The sequence below is a fragment of the Coregonus clupeaformis genome, chromosome 29, assembly GCF_020615455.1.
Source record: "Coregonus clupeaformis isolate EN_2021a chromosome 29, ASM2061545v1, whole genome shotgun sequence".
Lineage (NCBI taxonomy): Eukaryota > Metazoa > Chordata > Actinopteri > Salmoniformes > Salmonidae > Coregonus > Coregonus clupeaformis.
The window spans coordinates 30,493,986-30,515,322 of record NC_059220.1 but is presented as its reverse complement, the minus strand read 5'-3'; the positions used below and the strand labels follow the sequence as shown (position 1 = coordinate 30,515,322).

Genomic DNA, 21,337 nt, shown 5'->3' with positions numbered 1-21,337 from the left:
CTTTCATCTGGATTCCCCTGGTCAGTCTGTCATGTTCCTAATGTTTTGTACACTCAATGTTCGCAGAAAATACTGTTCAATGCAGCGCCTAGTGGTGAGTAGAGTAGGCCTAGGCTATATCAGATACATTTCTGCTCCTTTCTTCGCACAGGAAAATATTGGCCTTTTATAAACAAATGTCATGCAATTCTACTACACTTTATATGACTGGAGACATTAGCAGAATCTTTTTTAATATGACAAACATTACAGGGTAGCCTATTCTGTTGACACTGACAAACAGATCAATAAAAACAACATTGTCTGATCCATATAATCGGCCTACGAAAAGGGGAGACACAAATACAATATGACGTCCATCTAACCTGGAGGAGGAAATGATTGTCCAAAAACAAATAAAAGTGGCACTGACCCAATGATAAAGTTAATATGCACACTCACCGGGGATATGGCCGGTGTTTTCCGCTGGTGCCAATAAGATAGGCTACTGTTTGCTCAATTAAGTTGAGAATTTTGATAACTAAAAGACAGACTGGAGTCTTTCATTGTCTTCTCTTTACAGCAATAGCCATATGCTTTCCAAACTGTTGTATTATTAAATATTGCAATATGCCTGGCTGAGTCTCTCTGCTTTTCACTGACAGTCACAACTCAACAATAATTAATTTGGTATTTGCAGCGCATGCTGCCCAATTTGCAGGCCCTTCCAACTGTAGGCTATGCGATTTAAAACAATCCATGGCCAAATCATGCTTTCTGATGTAGTAGCCTATTTTGAGTGATTTTATTTATTTCTGTATAGACAGGAGTAGGCTATATAATTTTGGAAATGGAAATTTACTTTAGGGAAAGCGTAGCTTCCCCTAGCCTTATGGACACACCACCTATGACTTTTAATGTGGCATAAACACAACCAGTCATGATGTTTTCATCTGACTGTCCACTCACAAAATATTTCCAGCATCCAACCCCGAGACTGTGCACCTGCAATTTGATGAATGGAAAGGGACATCTGCTACAAAACACCTACATGTATTGTAATGACATTCTGCGATTGTCATTAGGCCTACACTTGTAGCCTGAATTGCGTCCACTGTTTTCCGCACCCGCCTCGGTCACTCATCTCCAACTTGGCGAAAGTTAAGTATTCTGGTCAAACCACAATGCAATTTGGAGCGTATACCACCCGGTTTCAAGTCAATTCGCTCATTTTTCATGCGGCTGACATGCGGTAATGTTACATAATGGTGTAATAGCCTATAGTTTTCTTAGCATTTTGTGTTAATCACGTTTTACCGGTACGGCGTACTTCCACAATTTCTTTTGCCGGGATGCCATACCATACCGGCTTACTTTCACCCTTGTATGAAAGTAAATGAAAGTGATAGAGAGAGAGGTCTCACCTTCTTCTTGAGCTTGTTGCTCTCCCTATAGACAAGTATCACTGCCTTCTTGAACACTGATGAGAGAAAGGACATGAACACTGATTATGAACACAACTTTGGGAATGTACACAGGGAATCCATCCGCTCAGAAGCATTTTACATCTGAGTTTACAGCACATTGGCACTATATCCATAAAAGTCCCAAATTATACTGGTGTAACACTAAACAGTACCATTAATATTTAGGTGGATATACAAGACATTTATCTAATAGTTAGTCATTAAATGTGTGTTGTGTTTACATGTGTTTGTCTAAAGCCAGTGGACTCAGCATTTCAAATGGAATTCGATAGGATTCCAGGCAGACAGACTGCCAACCGCCTCTGGCTCTGGCAGGGGCCAGGCAATCTCTTTCCCATAATGCCGCAGTAGCGGTACAGTGTCTCTCCAACTCACCAAACACGGTCAGCTCGGGATCCTTTCTCATGCGACCCAGCGAGAGATGGGGGTTGAGCCAGACGACAGAGGAATGCATGAGGAATTCTCCCATGGAAAGCTCTGTGACCTGGGAGAGAGAAGGAACCCCATGGGCCACAGTCAGTGTGTGAGGGACGTACTAAGTAATGTGTACAGGGAATGGGGCTTCAGCTACCACAACCAAGTGCCATCTATGTGGGGTGGATGTTGAGTACCTATAGGAGGAAGTATCTACAAGGGAACTTAGCTATTTCCATCCAGTTTCTGTAAGAGACATATCACCAAGATCCCTTGAATAGACTGAATTGACCTTGATGGTTATGCAGCAAACGTAGGCTGTGCTGGTTTTGGCCTAAGTACGTGTCCAGATTAAAGATATGAGTGAGTGTGATGAAAGCTGCTGTAATTGAAGCAGAGGGTAGAGCAGCAGGGTACAGTACAGTATAGCTACCTCCTTCTCATGGCCACTCTGCTCTGCCACCAGCTGGTCAAACACAGAGCCATAATCCTCATAGATCTTCTGCATCTCATTGATGTGGCTGGCCACCTTCTCCATGGCCTTCAGGGCCTCTGGGGGTACATAAGAGGAGAGGGAAGTGTTAGTGTGTGCGTGCGTGTGTGTGTGTGTGTGTGTATGTTTGTGTGTGTGCATCTTCAATGTACCTGTGAGGTGGTAGTGCTCCTCGCTGTCTGTGTCAGTGAGGGACACTAGCTCTCGGAGCAGTAGAGGGTACTTTAACACTCTCTGGACTGGCTTGATCAGGTAGGACTCCAGGGTGGACGAGTGCTGCTTCGTTGGGTTCCTCGCATCCAGGAACTCCTTAAAGGCCAAGTCAGTCTTAGCTGTAGACAACAGACAAACATTAGACTTACTTTACCAAGCTCTGTACGTCAGTATTTTCAATCACATCTCTCATACTGTCGCAAGCTTGGAGGATGGTGCTAGTGGTGCTAGCATTAGACCTATCATGGTATCTTGGTGCAATAATACTTGTCCACAGGGGGGCAGTATAGGCTACTCCTCACCCTAGCATGACCACTGCAGTAAAATGGCAACACTGCAGGTAGGTACAGTGCATTCAGAAAGTATTCAGACCCCTTTACTTTTTCCACATTTTGTTACGTTACAGCCTTATTCTAAAATTGATCAAATATTTTTTTCTTCTTCATCAATCTACACACATACCCCATAATGACAAAGCGAAAACAGTTTTTTTGAAATGTTATCAAATGTATTAAAAATAAAAAACAGAAATACCTTACTTACATGAGTATAAAGACCCTTTGCTATGAGACTAGAAATTGAGCTCAGGTGCATCCTGTTTCCATTGATCATCCTTGAGATGTTTCTACAACTTGGGAGTCCACCTGTGGTAAATTCAATTGATTGGACATGATTTGAAAAGGCACACACCTGTCTATATAAGGTCCCACAGTTGACAGTGCATGTCAGAGCAAAAACCAAGCCATGAGGTCGAAGGAATTGTCCGTAGAGCTCCGAGACAGGATTGTGTCGAGACACAGGGAAGGGTACCAAAACATTTCTGCAGCATTGAAGTTCCCCAAGAACACAGTGGCCTCCATCATTCTTAAATGTAAGAAGTTTGGAACCACCAAGACTCTTCCTAGAGCTGGCCGCCCGGCCAAACTGAGCAATCAGGGGAGAAGGGCCTTGGCCAGGCAGGTGACCAAGAACCCGATGGTCACTCTGACAGAGCTCCAGAGTTCCTCTGTGGATATGGGAGAACCTTCCAGAAGGACAACCATCTCTGCAGCACTCCACCAATCAGGCCTTTATGGTAGAGTGGCCATACAGAAGCCACTCCTCAGTAAAAGGCACATGACAGCTCACGTGGAGTTTGCCAAAAGGCACCTAAAGGACTCTCAGACCATGAGCAACACGATTCTATGGTCTGATGAAAGCAAGATTGAACTCTTTGGCCTGAATGCCAAGCGTCACATCTGGAGGAAACCTGGCACCATCCCTACGGTGGAGCTTGGTGGTGGCAGCTTCATGCTGTGTGAATGTTTTTCAGCGGCAGGGACTGGGAGACTAGTCAGGATCGAGGGAAAGATGAACGGAGCAAAGTACAGAGAGATCCTTGATGAAAACCTGCTCCAGAGAGCTCAGGACCTCAGACTGAGGCGAAGGTTCACCTTCCAACAGGACAACGACCCTAACCACACAGCCAAGACAACGCAGGAGTGGCTTCGGGACAAGTCTCTGAATATCTTTGAGTGGCCCAGCCAGAGCCCGGACTTGAACCTGATAGAACATCTCTGGAGAGACCTGAAAATAGTTGTGCAGCGACGCTCCCCATCCAACCTGACAGAGCTTGAGAGGATCTGCAGAGAACAATGGGAGAAACTCCCCAAATACAGGTGTGCCAAGCTTGTAGCGTCATACCCAAGAAGACTCAAGGCTGTAATCGCTGCCAAAGGTGCTTCAACTAAGTACTGAGTAAAGGGTCTGAATACTTAGGTTTTATTTTGATTTTTGATTTTTTTACCCCAATTTCTTGGTATCTAATTGGTAGTTACAGTCTTGTCCCATTGCTGCAACTCCCGTATGGACTCGGGAGAGGCAAAGGTCGAGAGCCGTGGGTCCTCAGAAACACAACCCAACCCAGCCGCACTGCTTCTTGACACAATGCCCGCTTAACCCGGAAGCCAGCCGCATTAATGTAACGGAGGAAACACTGTACACCTGGCGACCGAATCAGTGTGTACTGCGCCCGGCCCGCCACAGCAGTCGCTAGTGCGCGATGGGACAAGAACATCCCTGCCGGCCAAACCCTCCCCTACCCTGGACAGTGCTGGGCTAATTGTGCGCCGCCCTATGGGTCTCCCGGTTGCGGCCGGCTGCGACAGAGCCTGGACTTGAACCAGGATCTCTAGTGACACTGCACCACTCGGGAGGCCAGGGTCTGAATACTTATGTAAGAAAAATGTGATATTTCAGTTTAATACATTTGCAAACCTGTTTTAGCTTTGTCATTATGGAGTATGTGTGTAGATTGATGAGCAGGAAAAAAACAATTTAATCCATTTTAGAATAAGACTAACGTAACAAAATGTGGAAAATGTCAAGGGGTCTGAATACTTTCCGAATGCACTGTAGCTTCTGTAAAACATGGTGTTGACATGAGACTGCCACTCCACTCAAAACACTACCATTCAAAAGACACTATGTTTCAAAAGAATCACTGCAGTGATTTTCATTCACAGTGTATAGAGTGGAGAGATGCTAATATTGGGTGCTGCGTGGTGTAGCACTGTAACACAGAGAGGCTTTCTGGAGGTCAGGTGTTGACATTCCTCACCACCTAGCCGTGCGTCTCTGTGTGGAACGATTGAGAGGCCATTAGAGTATTAATTATAGCACTCTGAGCCACAGACCGACAGGCAGCCGCATTGACACTTCACACAGTAATTGGCAGGCAATTAACGAGTAAACACAAAGTGTGTGCGCAGCGAGAACCCAGGGAGAACGAGAACGTGTAATTACTAGAACCGCTGACAGACACCCACAGATTCTCTGTGAACACCCTCATTCAGCTGTGCTGGGTTCCACTGTGCTAGGCTATGCTGTGTACTGCTGGCCTGTGCTGTGTGTTGTACTATACTGTGAGTTCTGCTCTAATGCCCTACGCCACTGTAACAGTAGTGCTGTAGTGATTTATCATGTTTACTATGCTGTTTCCTACTCCAGTTCATTCTGATTCATCAGAGACTGTGGTGGAACAGGCCAAACCACTTGCCAGATTCTCCCTGCGCCATTAAAACTCAATTTCGGTACCTGCTTCTAGGAACGCCGCACATAATCTTGTAATGGGAGGAATTTAAGAGGCACAGGGGTGCAATTTTCCCACTCTTGTTTCATTCATTCTGCGCTGGGCAGTGTGCCCAAAACGGAGGAGGCCAACGTCATAGAAATAAATTAAGTTCAACATTTATATTCAATCATTACACAGGGGTGCTCAAAATGACTAGCGCTACCCCTGTCAGCGTTTAATAGTTTTTCTCTCATTATAGACCAGCTTTAGCTGTGCTGCGCAATGGGGGGACTTCAGCTAGCCTAGGCACTTTCACAGTTTTACAATGGGAAGCCATTCACAGTTGAGTTGATATGAAAGAGAATGCAGGGAGTCCAGATTGATAGAGTTAATACGCAAGAGGCGGTTGAAGTAAAGTGGAATTGCATCACATTACTTTTACCAAGCGAGTAGCTCCACTCAGAGACATTTTACTGGAGTACATTATTGATGCTGGACAGTAGGAGCCTAGTCAGCCATGTCATTTACATAGAGTGCTGGGGATGGTGGGGATGATGCAATGGAGGTGCAAGTGGATATTGTGGGCAGATGTGGGGTGGGGGACAGCGTTGGGTAGAGGGGAGACCCGTACCTCTCTCCAAGACTTTCTGGACCTTGATGTGGTTGGCACAGAAGCCGCTGTAGAGCTTGAAGTGATCAGCGTAGTACAGGAAGGATCCACCCAGAGAGAAGAGAAGCTTCTGGAATCACAGAGACACAGAGAGAGACAAGAGAGAGAGAAAGAGAGAGTGAGAAAGAAAGAGAGAGATGGAGGGAGAGTGTGAGTGTGTGATGGAGAGAGGGATGGAGAGAACATGTGAAGTCGTGACCTGACCACTCTCACCTCCCTCCCATGGACAGTGTTTAAAATCCCCCAGGCCCCGCACCCTCTAACCCCTGAGTACAGTGCTTTTATCAAGATACAATTCTCCAAGTCAACATCGCAAAATCAATAGGCCACACATGTTGCCATGTCGATGCAGTAAATCAACCATGTGTGAACCTGTGACATCTCTTCAATAATTAATATCCCAAGGTGTGACAGGACACCATCATAGCTCACTGGTTAATAAACCTATGAGTATGTGGTTTCATGTCATGTGTGTATTTTGCAAGAGATGGTTGGCAGAGGCAGCTGTAACATAGGGGTCACGTGTGTTTGTGTGTGCTCCAAGCTACCATACCTTAAACTGCTCAGGGGTCTCCAGCGTTCTGAAGTCAGGTGAAGAGGCGATCCTCTCCTCCAGTGTCTGCAGGAACACCCTCTGGAAGTCCAGCATCTCTGGCAGGCTGCCAAAAAGACTATCCATCTGAAGGAAAGGAGAGACATGGGCCTGGTCAGAGATATATACTAGGCGGTGTCAGAGGAAGGCCCAAAAAATGGTCAAAGACTCCAGTCACCCAACTCACTGTTCTCTCTGCTACCGCACGGCAAGCGGTACCGGAGCACCAAGTCTAGGACCAAAAGGCTCCTTAACAGCTTCTACCCCCAAGCCATAAGACTGCTGAACAATTAATCAAATGGCTATTTACATTGACCCCCCCCCCCATTTGTTTTTACACTGCTGCTATTCGCTGTTTATTATCTATGCATAGTCACTTTACCACTACCTACAAGTACAAATTACCTCGACTAACCTGTACCCCCGCACATTGACTCGGTACCGGTACACCCTGTATATAGCCTCGTTATTGTTATTTTATCTTGTTACTTTTTATTTAAAAAAAATGTTTTACTTTAGTTTATTTAGTAAATATTTTCTTAACTCTATTTCTTGAACTACATTGTTGGCAAGCATTTCACGGTAAGGTTTACACCCGTTGTATTCGGCGCATGTGACAAATAACATTTGATTTGACAGCAGTCAGTCACTCGTTCACCACCCCCTCTAATGTCTCAGGTGTGAGAGGCACTTAGGAACAGCCTCTCTTTCCTTCCATCTCTAATACAATCTCCCAGTCTCTCGCTCTCTCCTTCCCACTCCCTCACCTTCATTAAAATATATTCAGGGTGTCTTGCTCTCTTGTCCACTGTGTGCCTAGACACGTCTGAGTGTCTGTTAATGGTGGTTTAATCAGCCACACTCCTCAGTGTGTATCGATGGATCTCTCCTGTGAGAGCGTCGTCCTGAGACTGAGGTTAGGCTCAGTTCACATCAATGTCCCTAGCTAAGTGGGACTAAAGCTATACTATCATTAGCATTCTCCAGCCATAGCCTTGTGGGCTCAGAGAGGGACAGTCACACAAGGACTAATCCCAACCTGAGATAAGAGTAAATTGTATCGATGAACAATGGAAGACTACAATGCAATTGGGGATATAAACAGAATCTTACCCACACTTTCTAATATTTGGTCCTATGTCAGTAAGGGACTAATAAGAAGAGGTCCTGAGAGTTCATTACTGAGGTAATTTAACCTCACCCCCACCCCAATCTAATAAAGCTATCAATCTTCATTTTTACATTTACGTCATTTAGCAGACGCTCTTATCCAGAGCGACTTACAGTTAGTGCATACATTATTATTATATATATTTTTTTTTCATACTGGCCCCCCGTGGGAATCGAACCCACAACCCTGGCGTTGCAAACACCATGCTCTACCAACTGAGCTACCTCCCTGCTGGCCATTCCCTCCCCTACCCTGGACGACGCTGGGCCAATTGTGCGCCGCCCCATTGGTCTCCCGGTTGCGGCCGGCTACGACAGAGCCTGGATCAGTCATCATGAACCAACCTCATCAAATTCTCTATTAACTCCCCCTCCAATCCCCCGTCCTCCCCTCCACCAATCCCACCAACCCCCCTCCCTCCTCTACCTCGTCCAGAGTGAGGAAGGTCTCATTCTGCAAGGGCTTCAGGTAGATCTCAAAGAGGCAACTCAGGTCCTGGAGGAAGGAAAGACAGACAAAGCGAAAGAGACACAAGAGGTGGGTTAGTGAATCCGACAACACCAATGCCACTTATACACCACCACTGCATCATAGAGTGGTATCAGTATCAACAGTTACTCCAACCCCCCCAAAACTACTCCGTTATCTTTCCCTTTCTCTTTTGTCCTCTCTCTCTCACACTTTCTCCCTCCCTGTGTTTTAATGTGGCTGCGGCCCGTCAGGGCGTCACTGGAGATTCAGTCATTAGGCTGATCTATGGCCCCGCCGCCCAGCTAACGCAGCACATCACAGACAGATGGTTACAGCCGCAGCAGAGGACGCTGGGAAGGCATTCTCCTCCCTCCTACAAATCCCCCACCCACCGCCCGGAGAGAGAGAGAGAGAGCTAGGGTAGAGAGATAGGGAGAGAGATAGGGTAGAGAGAGGGAGAGAGAGATAGGGTGGAGAGAGAGGGAGAGGGAGAGAGAGAGAGAGAGAGAGAGCTAGGGTAGAGAGATAGGGAGAGAGATAGGGTAGAGAGAGGGAGAGAGAGATAGGGTGGAGAGAGAGGGAGAGGGAGAGAGAGAGAGAGAGATATAGGGTAGAGAGAGAGATAGGGTAGAGAGAGATATGGTAGACCCAATCAAATCATGAGAAAACATAAAGATAATTACTTGACACATGGGAAAGAATTAACAAAAAAACAGAGCAAACTAGAATGCTATTTGGCCCTAAACAGAGAGTACACAGTGGCAGAATACCTGACCACTGTGACTGACCCAGAATTAAGGAAAGCTTTGACTATGTACAGACTCAGTGAGCATAGCCTTGCTATTGAGAGAGGCCACCGTAGGCAGAACTGGCTCTCAAGAGAAGACAGGCTATGTGCACACTGCCCACAAAATGAGAGAGAGAGAGAGAGAGAGAGAGAGAGAGAGAGAGAGAGAGAGAGAGAGAGAGAGAGAGAGAGAGAGAGAGAGAGAGAGAGAGAGAGAGAGAGAGAGAGAGAGAGAGAGAGAGAGAGAGAGAGAGAGAGAGAGAGAGAGAGAGAGAGAGAGAGAGAGAGAGAGAGAGAGAGAGCGCGCTGTAGGACAATCAGCAGACTCCTCTGACACACACAGAGAGACGAGGTGAAGATCATGAGAGTTGGAAACTTGAGCTGTACAGGGCCTCTGAATTATGAGCCTGTGTACTGTAGAGTATAATGAAGCAGGCTACTTTGTTTCTCCCCATGGCGCAACAGAAATAGACAATTGTCTTGTTACTCTTCTGTGGCTTTGCTTTCCTATGCCCTGTCTCTTCATCCTGGCTCAACTGAATAGACTGAATTGGCTATTACCTTCAAGAATTATAAAAGAAAGATAACAAATAATTACCTTGACGTAGGACTTCTCTGTGTCCACCAGCTCCTGGATGACCTTGCTGAGCCTCTCGGTGGCGCTCATGTGTCGGGGGCAGGTTCTGAGCAGGGTGGGCTCGGCCCCTGGGTTCGGGGGTTCTTTGTGGCCCTCCATCAGGCCCCCGGAGCCCTCTTGGAAGGTGTGGTACAGCGTGCACACAGTCTCCACGCTCTGCAGGGGGCGATAGAGAGACAGAGCAGTTAGGGACCACAGTAACATGTAGACACAAAGCGTATTAGGATCACAAGGACTTTTATCTTGTTTAAACATCAATCAAAAACAATATCCCCATCAACCATCATAACAAGCTGGAATACAGTACACAGCACACAAAGCTAAACCATAGAGTGCAACTTAAACAGTAATACAGTATCACACAGTGCTAGCTGTGTGATTGGCTCAGGGCTGTCATCGGCTCTGATAGTATTTTTATTAGGATGCCCATTAGCTAACGCCGTAACGTTCGCTAATCTTCCTGGGGTCCAACACCAATTAATAAGACATTACAAACAATTACAAATTAAAGACTTTACAACATTTAACAAGTAGACAATACAGGCAATTAAAATACCTGACAGGTAACACATTTAACATTCAGTTGATGCTTTCTATTTCCTGTCCAGTCATATGGTCTATTGCATTAGATGTTCTTTCATTTTTTTCTTGAAGGTGGATTTACTTTTTTGCCTGAGAAATATGGATTGGTAAAGAGTTCCATTCAGCTATGGCTCTATTTAAAACTGTAGATTGAAGGCGATTTGTCCTTGGCTTGGGTTGTCTTAGATGCCCTGAATTTACCTGTCTGGTTTGGTGGTTATGCGTGTTGCCAGTATGTACTAACTGGTCTGATAAATCCGTTAAAAAATTAAAAAATTAAAAAATTAAAAAAACATTCCTAAAGAAAATCAGAAGATTGGATAGGACTGTGTTTTCAACGTGAAGCCATGAGAGATTGATGCATTTGGATAATATTCATACGGATAGAGCAATGAAGAGCTAATCTGGCAGCCCTGTTTTGAGTGATTTAGCTTTTATTTATATCTTTCTTTGCTGCAGATTACCATATAACTGGACAGTACTCTAGGTGTGATAGGACCAGGGATTGAATCACCTGATTCAGAGTGCTAGATGTTACATACAGTGGGGGAAAAAAGTATTTAGTCAGCCACCAATTGTGCAAGTTCTCCCACTTAAAAAGATGAGAGAGGCCTGTAATTTTCATCATATGTACATGTCAACTATGACAGACAAATTGAGAAAAGAAAATCCAGAAAATCACATTGTAGGAGCTTTAATGAATTTATTTGCAAATTATGGTGGAAAATAAGTATTTGGTCACCTACAAACAAGCAAGATTTCCGGCTCTCACAGACCTGTAACTTCTTCTTTAAGAGGCTCCTCTGTCCTCCACTCGTTACCTGTATTAATGGCACCCGTTTGAACTTGTTATCAGTATAAAAGACACCTGTCCACAACCTCAAACAGTCACACTCCAAACTCCACTATGGCCAAGACCAAAGAGCTGTCAAAGGACACCAGAAACAAAATTGTAGACCTGCACCAGGCTGGGAAGAATGAATCTGCAATAGGTAAGCAGCTTGGTTTGAAGAAATCAACTGTGGGAGCAATTATTAGGAAATGGAAGACATACAAGACCACTGATAATCTCCCTCGATCTGGGGCTCCACGCAAGATCTCACCCCGTGGGGTCAAAATGATCACAAGAACGGTGAGCAAAAATCCCAGAACCACACGGGGGGACCTAGTGAATGACCTGCAGAGAGCTGGGACCAAAGTAACAAAGCCTACCATCAGTAACACACTACGCCGCCAGGGATTCAAATCCTGCAGTGCTAGACGTGTCCCCCTGCTTAAGCCAGTACATGTCCAGGCCCGTCTGAAGTTTGCTAGAGTGCATCCAGAAGAGGATTGGGAGAATGTCATATGGTCAGATGAAACCAAAATATAACTTTTTGGTAAAAACTCAACTCGTCGTGTTTGGAGGACAAAGAATGCTGAGTTGCATCCAAAGAACACCAAAGCATGGGAGTGAAAACATCATACTTTGGGGCTGTTTTTCTGCAAAGGGACCAGGACGACTGATCCGTGTAAAGGAAAGAATGAATGGGGCCATGTATCGTGAGATTTTGAGTGAAAACCTCCTTCCATCAGCAAGGGCATTGAAGATGAAACGTGGCTGGGTCTTTCAGCATGACAATGATCCCAAACACACCGCCCGGGCAACGAAGGAGTGGCTTCGTAAGAAGCATTTCAAGGTCCTGGAGTCTCCAGATCTCAACCCCATAGAAAATCTTTGGAGGGAGTTGAAAGTCCGTGTTGCCCAGCGACAGCCCCAAAACATCACTGCTCTAGAGGAGATCTGCATGGAGGAATGGGCCAAAATACCAGCAACAGTGTGTGAAAACCTTGTGAAGACTTACAGAAAACGTTTGACCTGTGTCATTGCCAACAAAGGGTATATAACAAAGTATTGAGAAACTTTTGTTATTGACCAAATACTTATTTTCCACCATAATTTGCAAATAAATTCATTAAAAATCCTACAATGTGATTTTCTGGATTTTTTTTCCTCATTTTGTCTGTCATAGTTGACGTGTACCTATGATGAAAATTACAGGCCTCTCTCATCTTTTTAAGTGGGAGAACTTGCACAATTGGTGGCTGACTAAATACTTTTTTTCCCCACTGTACCCTGAACATTTTCTTGTAACAGCAATTCCCTTACCCATTTAATAACAATATCTATGTGTTCTGACCATGATGCCTAGTAGTTCCGTTTTTTTCACTTGCTCTACATGCGTTCTATTCATCAACAAATTCAATTGGGGATCATCAACAAGCATATATCTTGAACCAAGTACAATACATTTAGTTTTAGAAATGTTCAACACCAATTTGTTCATATCAACCCACTCAGACACCATTCTTAGTTCACTACTCAGTACATCTGTTAGCTCATTACATTCTGATGCTGCGCTATACATTGTAGAGTCATCAGCATACATTACCACTCTTGCTTTGCTCATTACTGAAGGTAGATCATTAGTAAAGACAGAGTAGAGAAGTGGGCCTAGGCAGCTTCCTTGAGGAACACCACAGCGTATATCTTTACTGTTTGAAAAGCTACCATTAAATACTTTTTGCCTTCTTCTGGATAGATAGCTTTCCATCCAGGATAGAGCTGCAGACTTAAAACCATAACATTTTAGTTTACCTAGTAACAGTTCATGATCAATTACATCAAAAGCAGCACTGAAATCTAGCAACACTGCACCAACTAACTTCCTGTCATCCATACTCTTTAACCAATCATCTGTCATTTGTGCTAAGGCCGTACTCGTAGAATGCCATTCTTTGTATGGATGCTGTAAACCTGTAATCAGACCATTACATGAGAAATAATCCTTAATTTGTACAGATACATTTTTTTCAAATAATTTACTTAACACAGGTAGCAAGCATATTAGGACCAGTGAATTCAGAATGTTTTATCCTTAGGTAGTGGAATAACCTTTGACTTTTTCCAGACTTCTGGGCACACCCCATAAATCAACCACTTATTAAAAATATGAGAGATTGGGGTAGATATTTATTTATTTATTTTATTTCACCTTTATTTAACCAGGTAAGCCAGTTGAGAACAAGTTCTCATTTACAACTGCGACCTGGCCAAGATAAAGCAAAGCAGTGCAATAAAAACAACAAACAACACAGAGTTATATATGGGGTAAACAAAACATAAAGTCAAAAATACAACAGAAAATATATATACAGTGTGTGCGAATGTAGTAAGTTGTGGAAGTAAGGCAATAAATAAATAGACCATAGTGCAAAAATAGTTACAATTTCGTAATTAACACTGGAATGATAGATGTGCAAAAGATGATGTGCAAATAGAGATACTGGGGTGCAAATTAGCAAAATAAATAACAATATGGGGATGAGGTAGTTGGGTGGCCTAATTTCAGAATGGCTGTGTACAGGTGCAGTGATCGGTAAGCTGCTCTGACAACTGACGCTTACAGTTAGTGAGGGAGATAAAAGTCTCCAGCTTCAGAGATTTTTGCAGTTCGTTCCAGTCATTGACAGCAGAGAACTGGAAGGAATGGCGGCCAAAGGAGGTGTTGGCTTTGGGGATGACCAGTGAGATATACCTGCTGGAGCACAGACTACGGGTGGGTGTTGCTATGGTGACCAGTGAGCTAAGATAAGACAGGGATTTGCCTAGCAGTGATTTATAGATGACCTGGAGCCAGTGGGTTTGGCAACGAATATGTAGTGAGGGCCAGCCAACAAGAGCGTACAGGTCACAATGGTGGGTAGTATATGGGGCTTTGGTGACAAAACGGATGGCACTGTGATAGACTACATCCAATTTGCTGAGTAGAGTGTTGGAGGCTATTTTGTAAATGACATCGCCGAAGTCAAGGATCGGTAGGATAGTCAGTTTTACGAGGGCATGTTTGGCTGCATGAGTGAAGGAGGCTTTGTTGCGAAATAGGAAGCCGATTCTAGATCTAACTTTTGATTGGAGATGCTTAATGTGAGTCTGGAAGGAGAGTTTACAGTCTAACCAGACACCTAGGTATTTGTTGTTGTCCACATACTCTAGGTCAGACCCGCCGAGAGTAGTGATTCTAGTCGGGTGGGCGGGTGCAAACAGCGTTCGGTTGAAGAGCATGCATTTAGTTTTACTAGTGTTTAAGAGCAGTTGGAGGCTACGGAAGGAGTGTTGTATGGCGTTGAAGCTCGTTTGGAGGTTTGTTAACACAGTGTCCAATGAAGGGCCAGATGTATACAAAATGGTGTCGTCCGCATAGAGTTGGATCCGAGCATCACCAGCAGCAAGAGCGACATCATTGATATACACAGAGAATAGAGTCGGCCTGAGAATTGAACCCTGTGGCACCCCCATAGAGACGGCCAGAGGTCCAGACAACAGGCCCTCCGATTTGACACATTGAACTCTATCTGAGAAGTAGTTGGTGAACCAGGCAAGGCAGTCATTAGAGAAACCAAGGCTATTTAGTCTGCCAATAAGAATGCGGTGGTTGACAGAGTCGAAAGCCTTGGCCAGGTCGATGAAGAAGGCTGCGCAGTACTGTCTTTTATCGATCGCGGTTATAATATCGTTTTTGGTTAGCTGTAACTCTAAGCAATTTGGCGTCAAGATTATCTGTACCAGGTGACTTGTCATCCGAAAGAGACAACAACATCCTTTCAACCTCTTCCCTTTCTACTTGGTGAAATTCGAACATGCATTGCCTCTCCTTCATGATGCAATCTTTTATAAGGGTATATGACATGGAGCCATCAGTTGGACTCATGGCATTCCTCAACTTGTCCACTTTGCCTGTAAAATATTCATTAAAGTAGTTTGCGATGTCGTGTGGTTTTGTAATAAATATACCCTCTGATTCAACAAAAGAGGCGGACATGTTCCAATTCCTACACATAATAGCGTTCAACGTTCTACACAGTTTTTTTCCCATCACCCTTTACTTCATCAATTTTGTGCTGATAGAATCCCTTCTTCTTTCCTTTGTTTAGCTTGGTCACAAGATTTCTTAATTTACAATAACTTTGCTTACCAAACAGAGTGCCAGATTTATCTGCTGCTTTTTTAGCATCATAACGTTGAATCATTAAATTTCTCAGCTCATCATCAATCCATGGGGCACCGTTTGACCTCACAGTGCATTTTCTTAAAGGGGGATGCCTATCAGCAATACTCATAAATAATTTCATAAAACTTAGTGACATTTCAGGATCATCCTTACTACACACTTCTAACCATTGCACATTCTTAATCTCATCCACAAATGAGTCCTGATTGAACCCTCTGTAGGACCTTCGGTAGATGACCTTAGGGCCAGCCAGTTATGATCACTACAACCTAGTGCCACTGATACAGCTTTAGAACAATGTTCAGCCATGTTAGTAAAAATGTGATCAATACAAGTTGATGATGTGATACCGGACCTATTAGTGAACGTTCTGGTTGGTGATGTCATAATTTGTTTTGCTGGAATATGACTCTGGATGTGTGTGTGTGTCTGTGTGTTTGTGTGTTGGGGTGTCAGTGAAGTATGTGTGAGTGTGTGGGTAGAGTCCAGTGAGTGTGCATAACATTTAACATCATTTAGCAGACGCTCTTATCCAGAGCGACTTACAAATTGGTGCATTCAACTTAGGATAGCCAGTGGGACAACCACCACTGGGGGAGGGGGGGTGTAGAAGGAAGAGCCACTGGGGGAGGGGGGGTGTAGAAGGAAGAGCCACTGCAAGAGAGTCAGTGCAAGAGAATGCATTTTTGAGTGAGAGAAAAAAGTGAGAGACGCTGATCGTTACACATAAGCAATTCTCAGAAAATACCCTGCCTGTCACCATCAATATTGCACAGCAACAGCGCAGACAAATTCACGCACACGACATACACAAACCAAATCAATAAACAGCCCTCACAGTATAACAACCCAGCAGGACCGAGATAGTGTCAGAGTATACCATAGAGACAGAGGACAAATCAAGTCCTCTATTAAGCTAAGCCAGTAGCTCATCAGGTAATTATAAACTGGGTGGTTTGAGCTCTGAATGCGGATTGGCTGAAAGCTGTGGTATATCAGACCGTATACCACGAGTATGACAAAACATTTGCAATTACTGTTCTAATTACGTTAGTAACCAGTTTATAATAGCAATAAGGCACCTCGGGGGTATGTGGTACATGGCCAATATACCACGGCTAAGGGTTGTGTCCAGGCACTCCACGTTGTGTTGTGCATAAGAACAGCCCTTAGCCGTGGTATATTGGCCATATACCATACAACCTTGTGCCTTATTGCTTAATCATAACATGGTTACTCAGGAGGGTGCCAAAGCAGCTTCAATACTAATCTGTAGAGAGGATAGAGAACTAGGCAGCACCGTGGGAGCAGCATGGCTACGGCAGTGGTCTTGGGGCTAGGGACAGGGACAGGGGGCTGGTGGCTCAGGCCCCCACTGAGGGGAAGGGGATTCAGGCATGGGGTAGGCTAGGTCTGGCCTCTAGATACGACCACCCAGCCAGCAGCTCTGGGTCTCTGCGTGAGCAATGATAATTACACTGAGACTAAGCTGACCCACTATGCTACTACACTGACTGGATTCTGTACGGCTGTATACTGTAGATACACAAAAGAACAGACTCAGGCACGCAGGCAAGCATCGACACCCACACACACAAGCTCAAGCACACACACTGAATGTAGTGGATATGTTTCACCCACACACTAACACAGACCAAAGCTCCTCCATATTGCAGCTGAAAGGCTATGAGACCAGCTCAAGGAGGAAAAAGGGCTGAAGGAGATGATGTTTACATATTAATCAGATACCCTGCGGCAGCTTCAGAGGCAAACTTGCCTCACACAGACAGATAATGTTTGTTTCTGAAGCCACACACTGAGCTACACACACAGGCATGCGCACACTGAGACAGACAGAAGGAGTCTCCCTTTCTCGCAGCATTACTTTTCATTAACTTAATATGGGCGACCTGTGAGAACATGACTAGGGGAAAAGAGAGAGAGAGAGAGAGACATGACTCAGAAGTCTCCCTATCTCACAACAATCCCACCAACGGTCTGAGCCAAACGCCTGACGGCTAACCCAAATTTCCAATTAAGATCTGCGAACAGGCCGCTTGGGAGCTGTGGAGAGGGGGAGCCGGGAGCAGGAGGCAGCACTGCAGCTGGAGAATGGACGAGCACATCCAACAGCGCTAGTCTCAATTCTCCCTCCGTATTCTGGTTACGCTTGACAGCTTCTGCTGCATTTGGGCTCCTCTCACAGTTTTAGTGCTTATACTATAGCCCACTTATGCAACATAGGGAACTGACTGGGTTTTTCTGATTGAACAACCATGAAGCCTGTGGGGATTCTAGGAAGAATTAGCTAAATCCTATCCTGCCAATTAGCCCAAATTGGACAGCTCACTCGGGACTATCACCCCATCTGCTCTCCCTGTTGTAAAGCCAGACATCTCTCTCTCCCTCTCCCCATGAGGAATAGTTTTAACCTCTCTGTCACAACACCTACAGCCCTAAAACATGTTGAGCCTGAGGTTGATACCCATCGCCACACTTGAACAACTAGACAGTGAAAGACTAAACCCCATAACCCACTAACACTGTCCTTCCCTCTATGAACGGTCAACTGTACTCCCACGACAATCATCAATCCTCTCGATCTCAATCCCTCTGTCCTACTCACCATGAAGAGCAGTCTGTAGAGGAGCCTCCAAGCTGCTGTGGCCTGTCTCTGGGTCCTACGGGCCAGGTTACAGCCTTTCTTATGCAGCCTACCCGACCTGGACGCTGGCATCACGGCTGGACTGACTGGACTGGGTCTGACCACTAGACCGCAATGAGTTGTTCTTGACTGGACAGTACTTGATAGTCCTTCTCCCTTCCCCTCTCTCGCTCTACCTCCTCACATTCAGTATTCTCCCACTCTGCCTCTTCCTCATTAGTGACTGTCACGTCCTCCTCCACCACCAGACCTGGAGAAGCCTCACTCTCCAGGGGCCAGGGGCCGTTTGATGGGATCTAGAGGTTCTGTGAGCGTAGGCATTTGACTAAAAACTGCTGCCTGCACCAATCTGCATATCAATCAGAGTGGACGGCCGGACCGAGCGGACAATGCAAACGGAGGGGCATTCCTCCCTCGCTCTCTCTTTCTGTCTCTCTCGCTCACCCCATCTCTGGTCCACGTGACCCTTGTCAGCTTCCAGAGAGTGTAATGCAGAGGCCAGGCTGCCAGTGTTACTGGCCATGCTGCCACAGGCCTGAAGCCTGGCCTCTCAATACCATCAACACAATGAGGACTCTTCTGGCCCGCCAGCCTCACTGTTGCACTGTCATACGGTCAGGAATAGCTGTGTCTGTTCAACAGGCCAGGGGGATTCAGGGGCACACATCTACACTGACAACAACACAGGACACACTGTAGGGAGGAGGAGGGGCCCTCTATGGACTATTGTGGGTGCTTTTCAACAAAAACATGAGTCCAAGCTTATGTTTAGAAGCTATGCTTCATGGTAAACAACATCTTACTGAGGGGTATCCTGCTGCTGAGGGGGATATGGGTCTACTGTTTGCAGACAAAGCTACCTGAGGTCATTAGCCGAGTGACAACTAGCTGACTGTTCCAAATCCAGGTCAGGTCACCTGACTGGAGGCTCAGGCCTGTGTGGGCAGACCACTCCAACACAACAACACAATTAACTAGCCTAACTAAGGTCTCAGTATATGCACAACATATTACATTAGATCCACTATGTCCCCACCCCTTGAAGTGAACAGCATTCTGAGAATGCAGCAAAGAATGTGTGTCTGCAAAGTTGTCGGAATGTCTGAAAGTATGTGGATAACTTCACTAAACATATAACACTGGAGAACTCCAATGTGATCTCAATGGCTAGGTATTGTTCATGTAAAATCCTAGGCGTGTTGACATGGGAGAGGTCAGAAGAAGCTGTTTGTGAAGAGTCCTGCTTGACGTGCCAACTGGTACGATTATCCAGTCTGGTATTTTCCACCCACGGGCAAGGTGTCATTCACGACACCTCTCTTCCGCTCCCTCATACACCCATTGGCAGCCAAACACATCCAAGTGTCTCCTAATCCAAGGTCAAAAGCCAACTTCAACCTGGCCTCCACTGACATCATATTCAAATAGTATTCAAATACAGTGAGGTTAGAAACAAACACAGCCCAAAGACAAACAAGAGCTGTCAAACAGTTGAGTGAAGCCGGATACTGTTCAATCTCCCCTATCTCTGCCAGACATTAAAATAGAGTCATTAAAAGCAGTGTGCTCAGCCTACTTTAAGAGATGAATCGCTTTCAAATGAAAGAAAATAATCCTCCCGGCGCCAAAATACTTTCTCTTTAAGAAAATAAACAAACACAAATGGAAAGTCTAAAGTGTAACGCCAGGGATAAAATATGGGGCGTCCCTCGGGCCGGCTCAGCCCATTGCTCAAAGGAGAGTTTTCTGTCACACCACTGTAAGGCTCTGACAGAGGCTGATTCATCCCTCAGGTTAGGCCTATTGTGCAATGTTGCCATCCGCTTTTTAAAACTCAATAAATAAAGACAGTTTCTCATAAATCAAACAGGGAGGGAGGGCCCCAGTCTGCTATTCCCATTATATGCTTTATTTTTCATTCTAAACAAATATTATTCCACCGGGTCTTCAGAGTGTGTGGGAGACTTCAGAGTGCATGGGAGACTACAGAGTGCGTGTTTCATGATAAGTCCCCATTGGGGAGTGAGACAAAGAACATTATAACCCCCCCAACAACATCAATATCAAATGACAGCAGAGGAAAGGTAACATAGCAGCAAACCATTTCCCTCAACATGAAACTGAAATGAAATTGAAAGCACAGTCGGGAGCAGTCAGTGATGTGGAAACCTTCTTCTAGCCACATGACCTGTTGCCCTAAAATGTAGCTTGGTGATAGCAAACACTACCTACCGCTGGTCCAGAGGATGTCTGATAACATCTGACTGAACATATAGCAGGCTACGAAAAGGACAGACTCTGAAATAAAGCAAAACCACACAAAAAACTGTAACAGCCAAGTCAACCTTCCAGAGAAAGGCTGGACAACCAGGTGGACTCACCTGAGTACAATAAATAATACTATAGAGTAAGAAGAGTGACACAGTGACTCAGTTGTAGCACCACACCCTCGTGACCTACTGTAGTATGAGAGTGAATTGATAATTTCTCCTGTGGGGATCCGCTACATGTACTGTATACAATATACTTAATTATAAACTGGGTGGTTCGAGCCCTGAATGCTGATTGGCTGACAGCCGTGGTGTATCAGACCGTATACCACGGGTATGACAAAACATGTATTTATACTGCTCTAATTACGTTGGTAACCAGTTTATAATAGCAATAAGGCACCTCTGGGGTTTGTGGTACATGGCCAATATACCACGGCTAAGGGCTGTTCTTAGGCATGACGCAACGCCCCCTCAGGCTTATTGCTTAAATAAATCATTAGTAGAGGCAGGTTGGACAAATAGGGAAGTGTCAGCACACAAGAACATTGATACCTACTAACACTATGTGACCTGTACTAAACATACTAACTACAATAAACCCCGATCAAACAACTAGAAAAGGCAGTGTTGGGTTACCAGGAGTCCAGTGCGTGGGTCGGGTACCGTAGGTTTCTCACAGGCCACACATCCAGCCATGTCGTCCAGCAGCAGGGCCAGCTTGTCTTTAAACAGCTGTCTGAGGGTGAGCAGGGCCGAGCCCAGAAACAGGTCCTTCTCCTCGGCCTCACAGCCTCCAGGCC

General features: G+C 45.2%; 1 protein-coding gene across 2 annotated transcripts in view; it reads right to left on the bottom strand.

Moving 5' to 3' along the window:
- The window catches only part of LOC121545024 (rho guanine nucleotide exchange factor TIAM2), a 97,736-nt gene that overhangs the window by 6,276 nt on the left and 70,123 nt on the right, over nucleotides 1-21,337 (bottom strand). For both annotated transcript variants that reach the window (XM_045209156.1, XM_045209157.1), the window contains 8 exons: nucleotides 9,928-10,122; nucleotides 8,498-8,566; nucleotides 6,862-6,987; nucleotides 6,270-6,378; nucleotides 2,526-2,705; nucleotides 2,314-2,432; nucleotides 1,842-1,950; nucleotides 1,404-1,459 (listed from right to left, as the gene is read on the bottom strand). In XM_045209156.1, coding sequence (XP_045065091.1) covers nucleotides 1,404-1,459; nucleotides 1,842-1,950; nucleotides 2,314-2,432; nucleotides 2,526-2,705; nucleotides 6,270-6,378; nucleotides 6,862-6,987; nucleotides 8,498-8,566; nucleotides 9,928-10,122 — 963 coding nt within the window. The remainder of the gene's footprint in view (nucleotides 1-1,403; nucleotides 1,460-1,841; nucleotides 1,951-2,313; nucleotides 2,433-2,525; nucleotides 2,706-6,269; nucleotides 6,379-6,861; nucleotides 6,988-8,497; nucleotides 8,567-9,927; nucleotides 10,123-21,337) is intronic.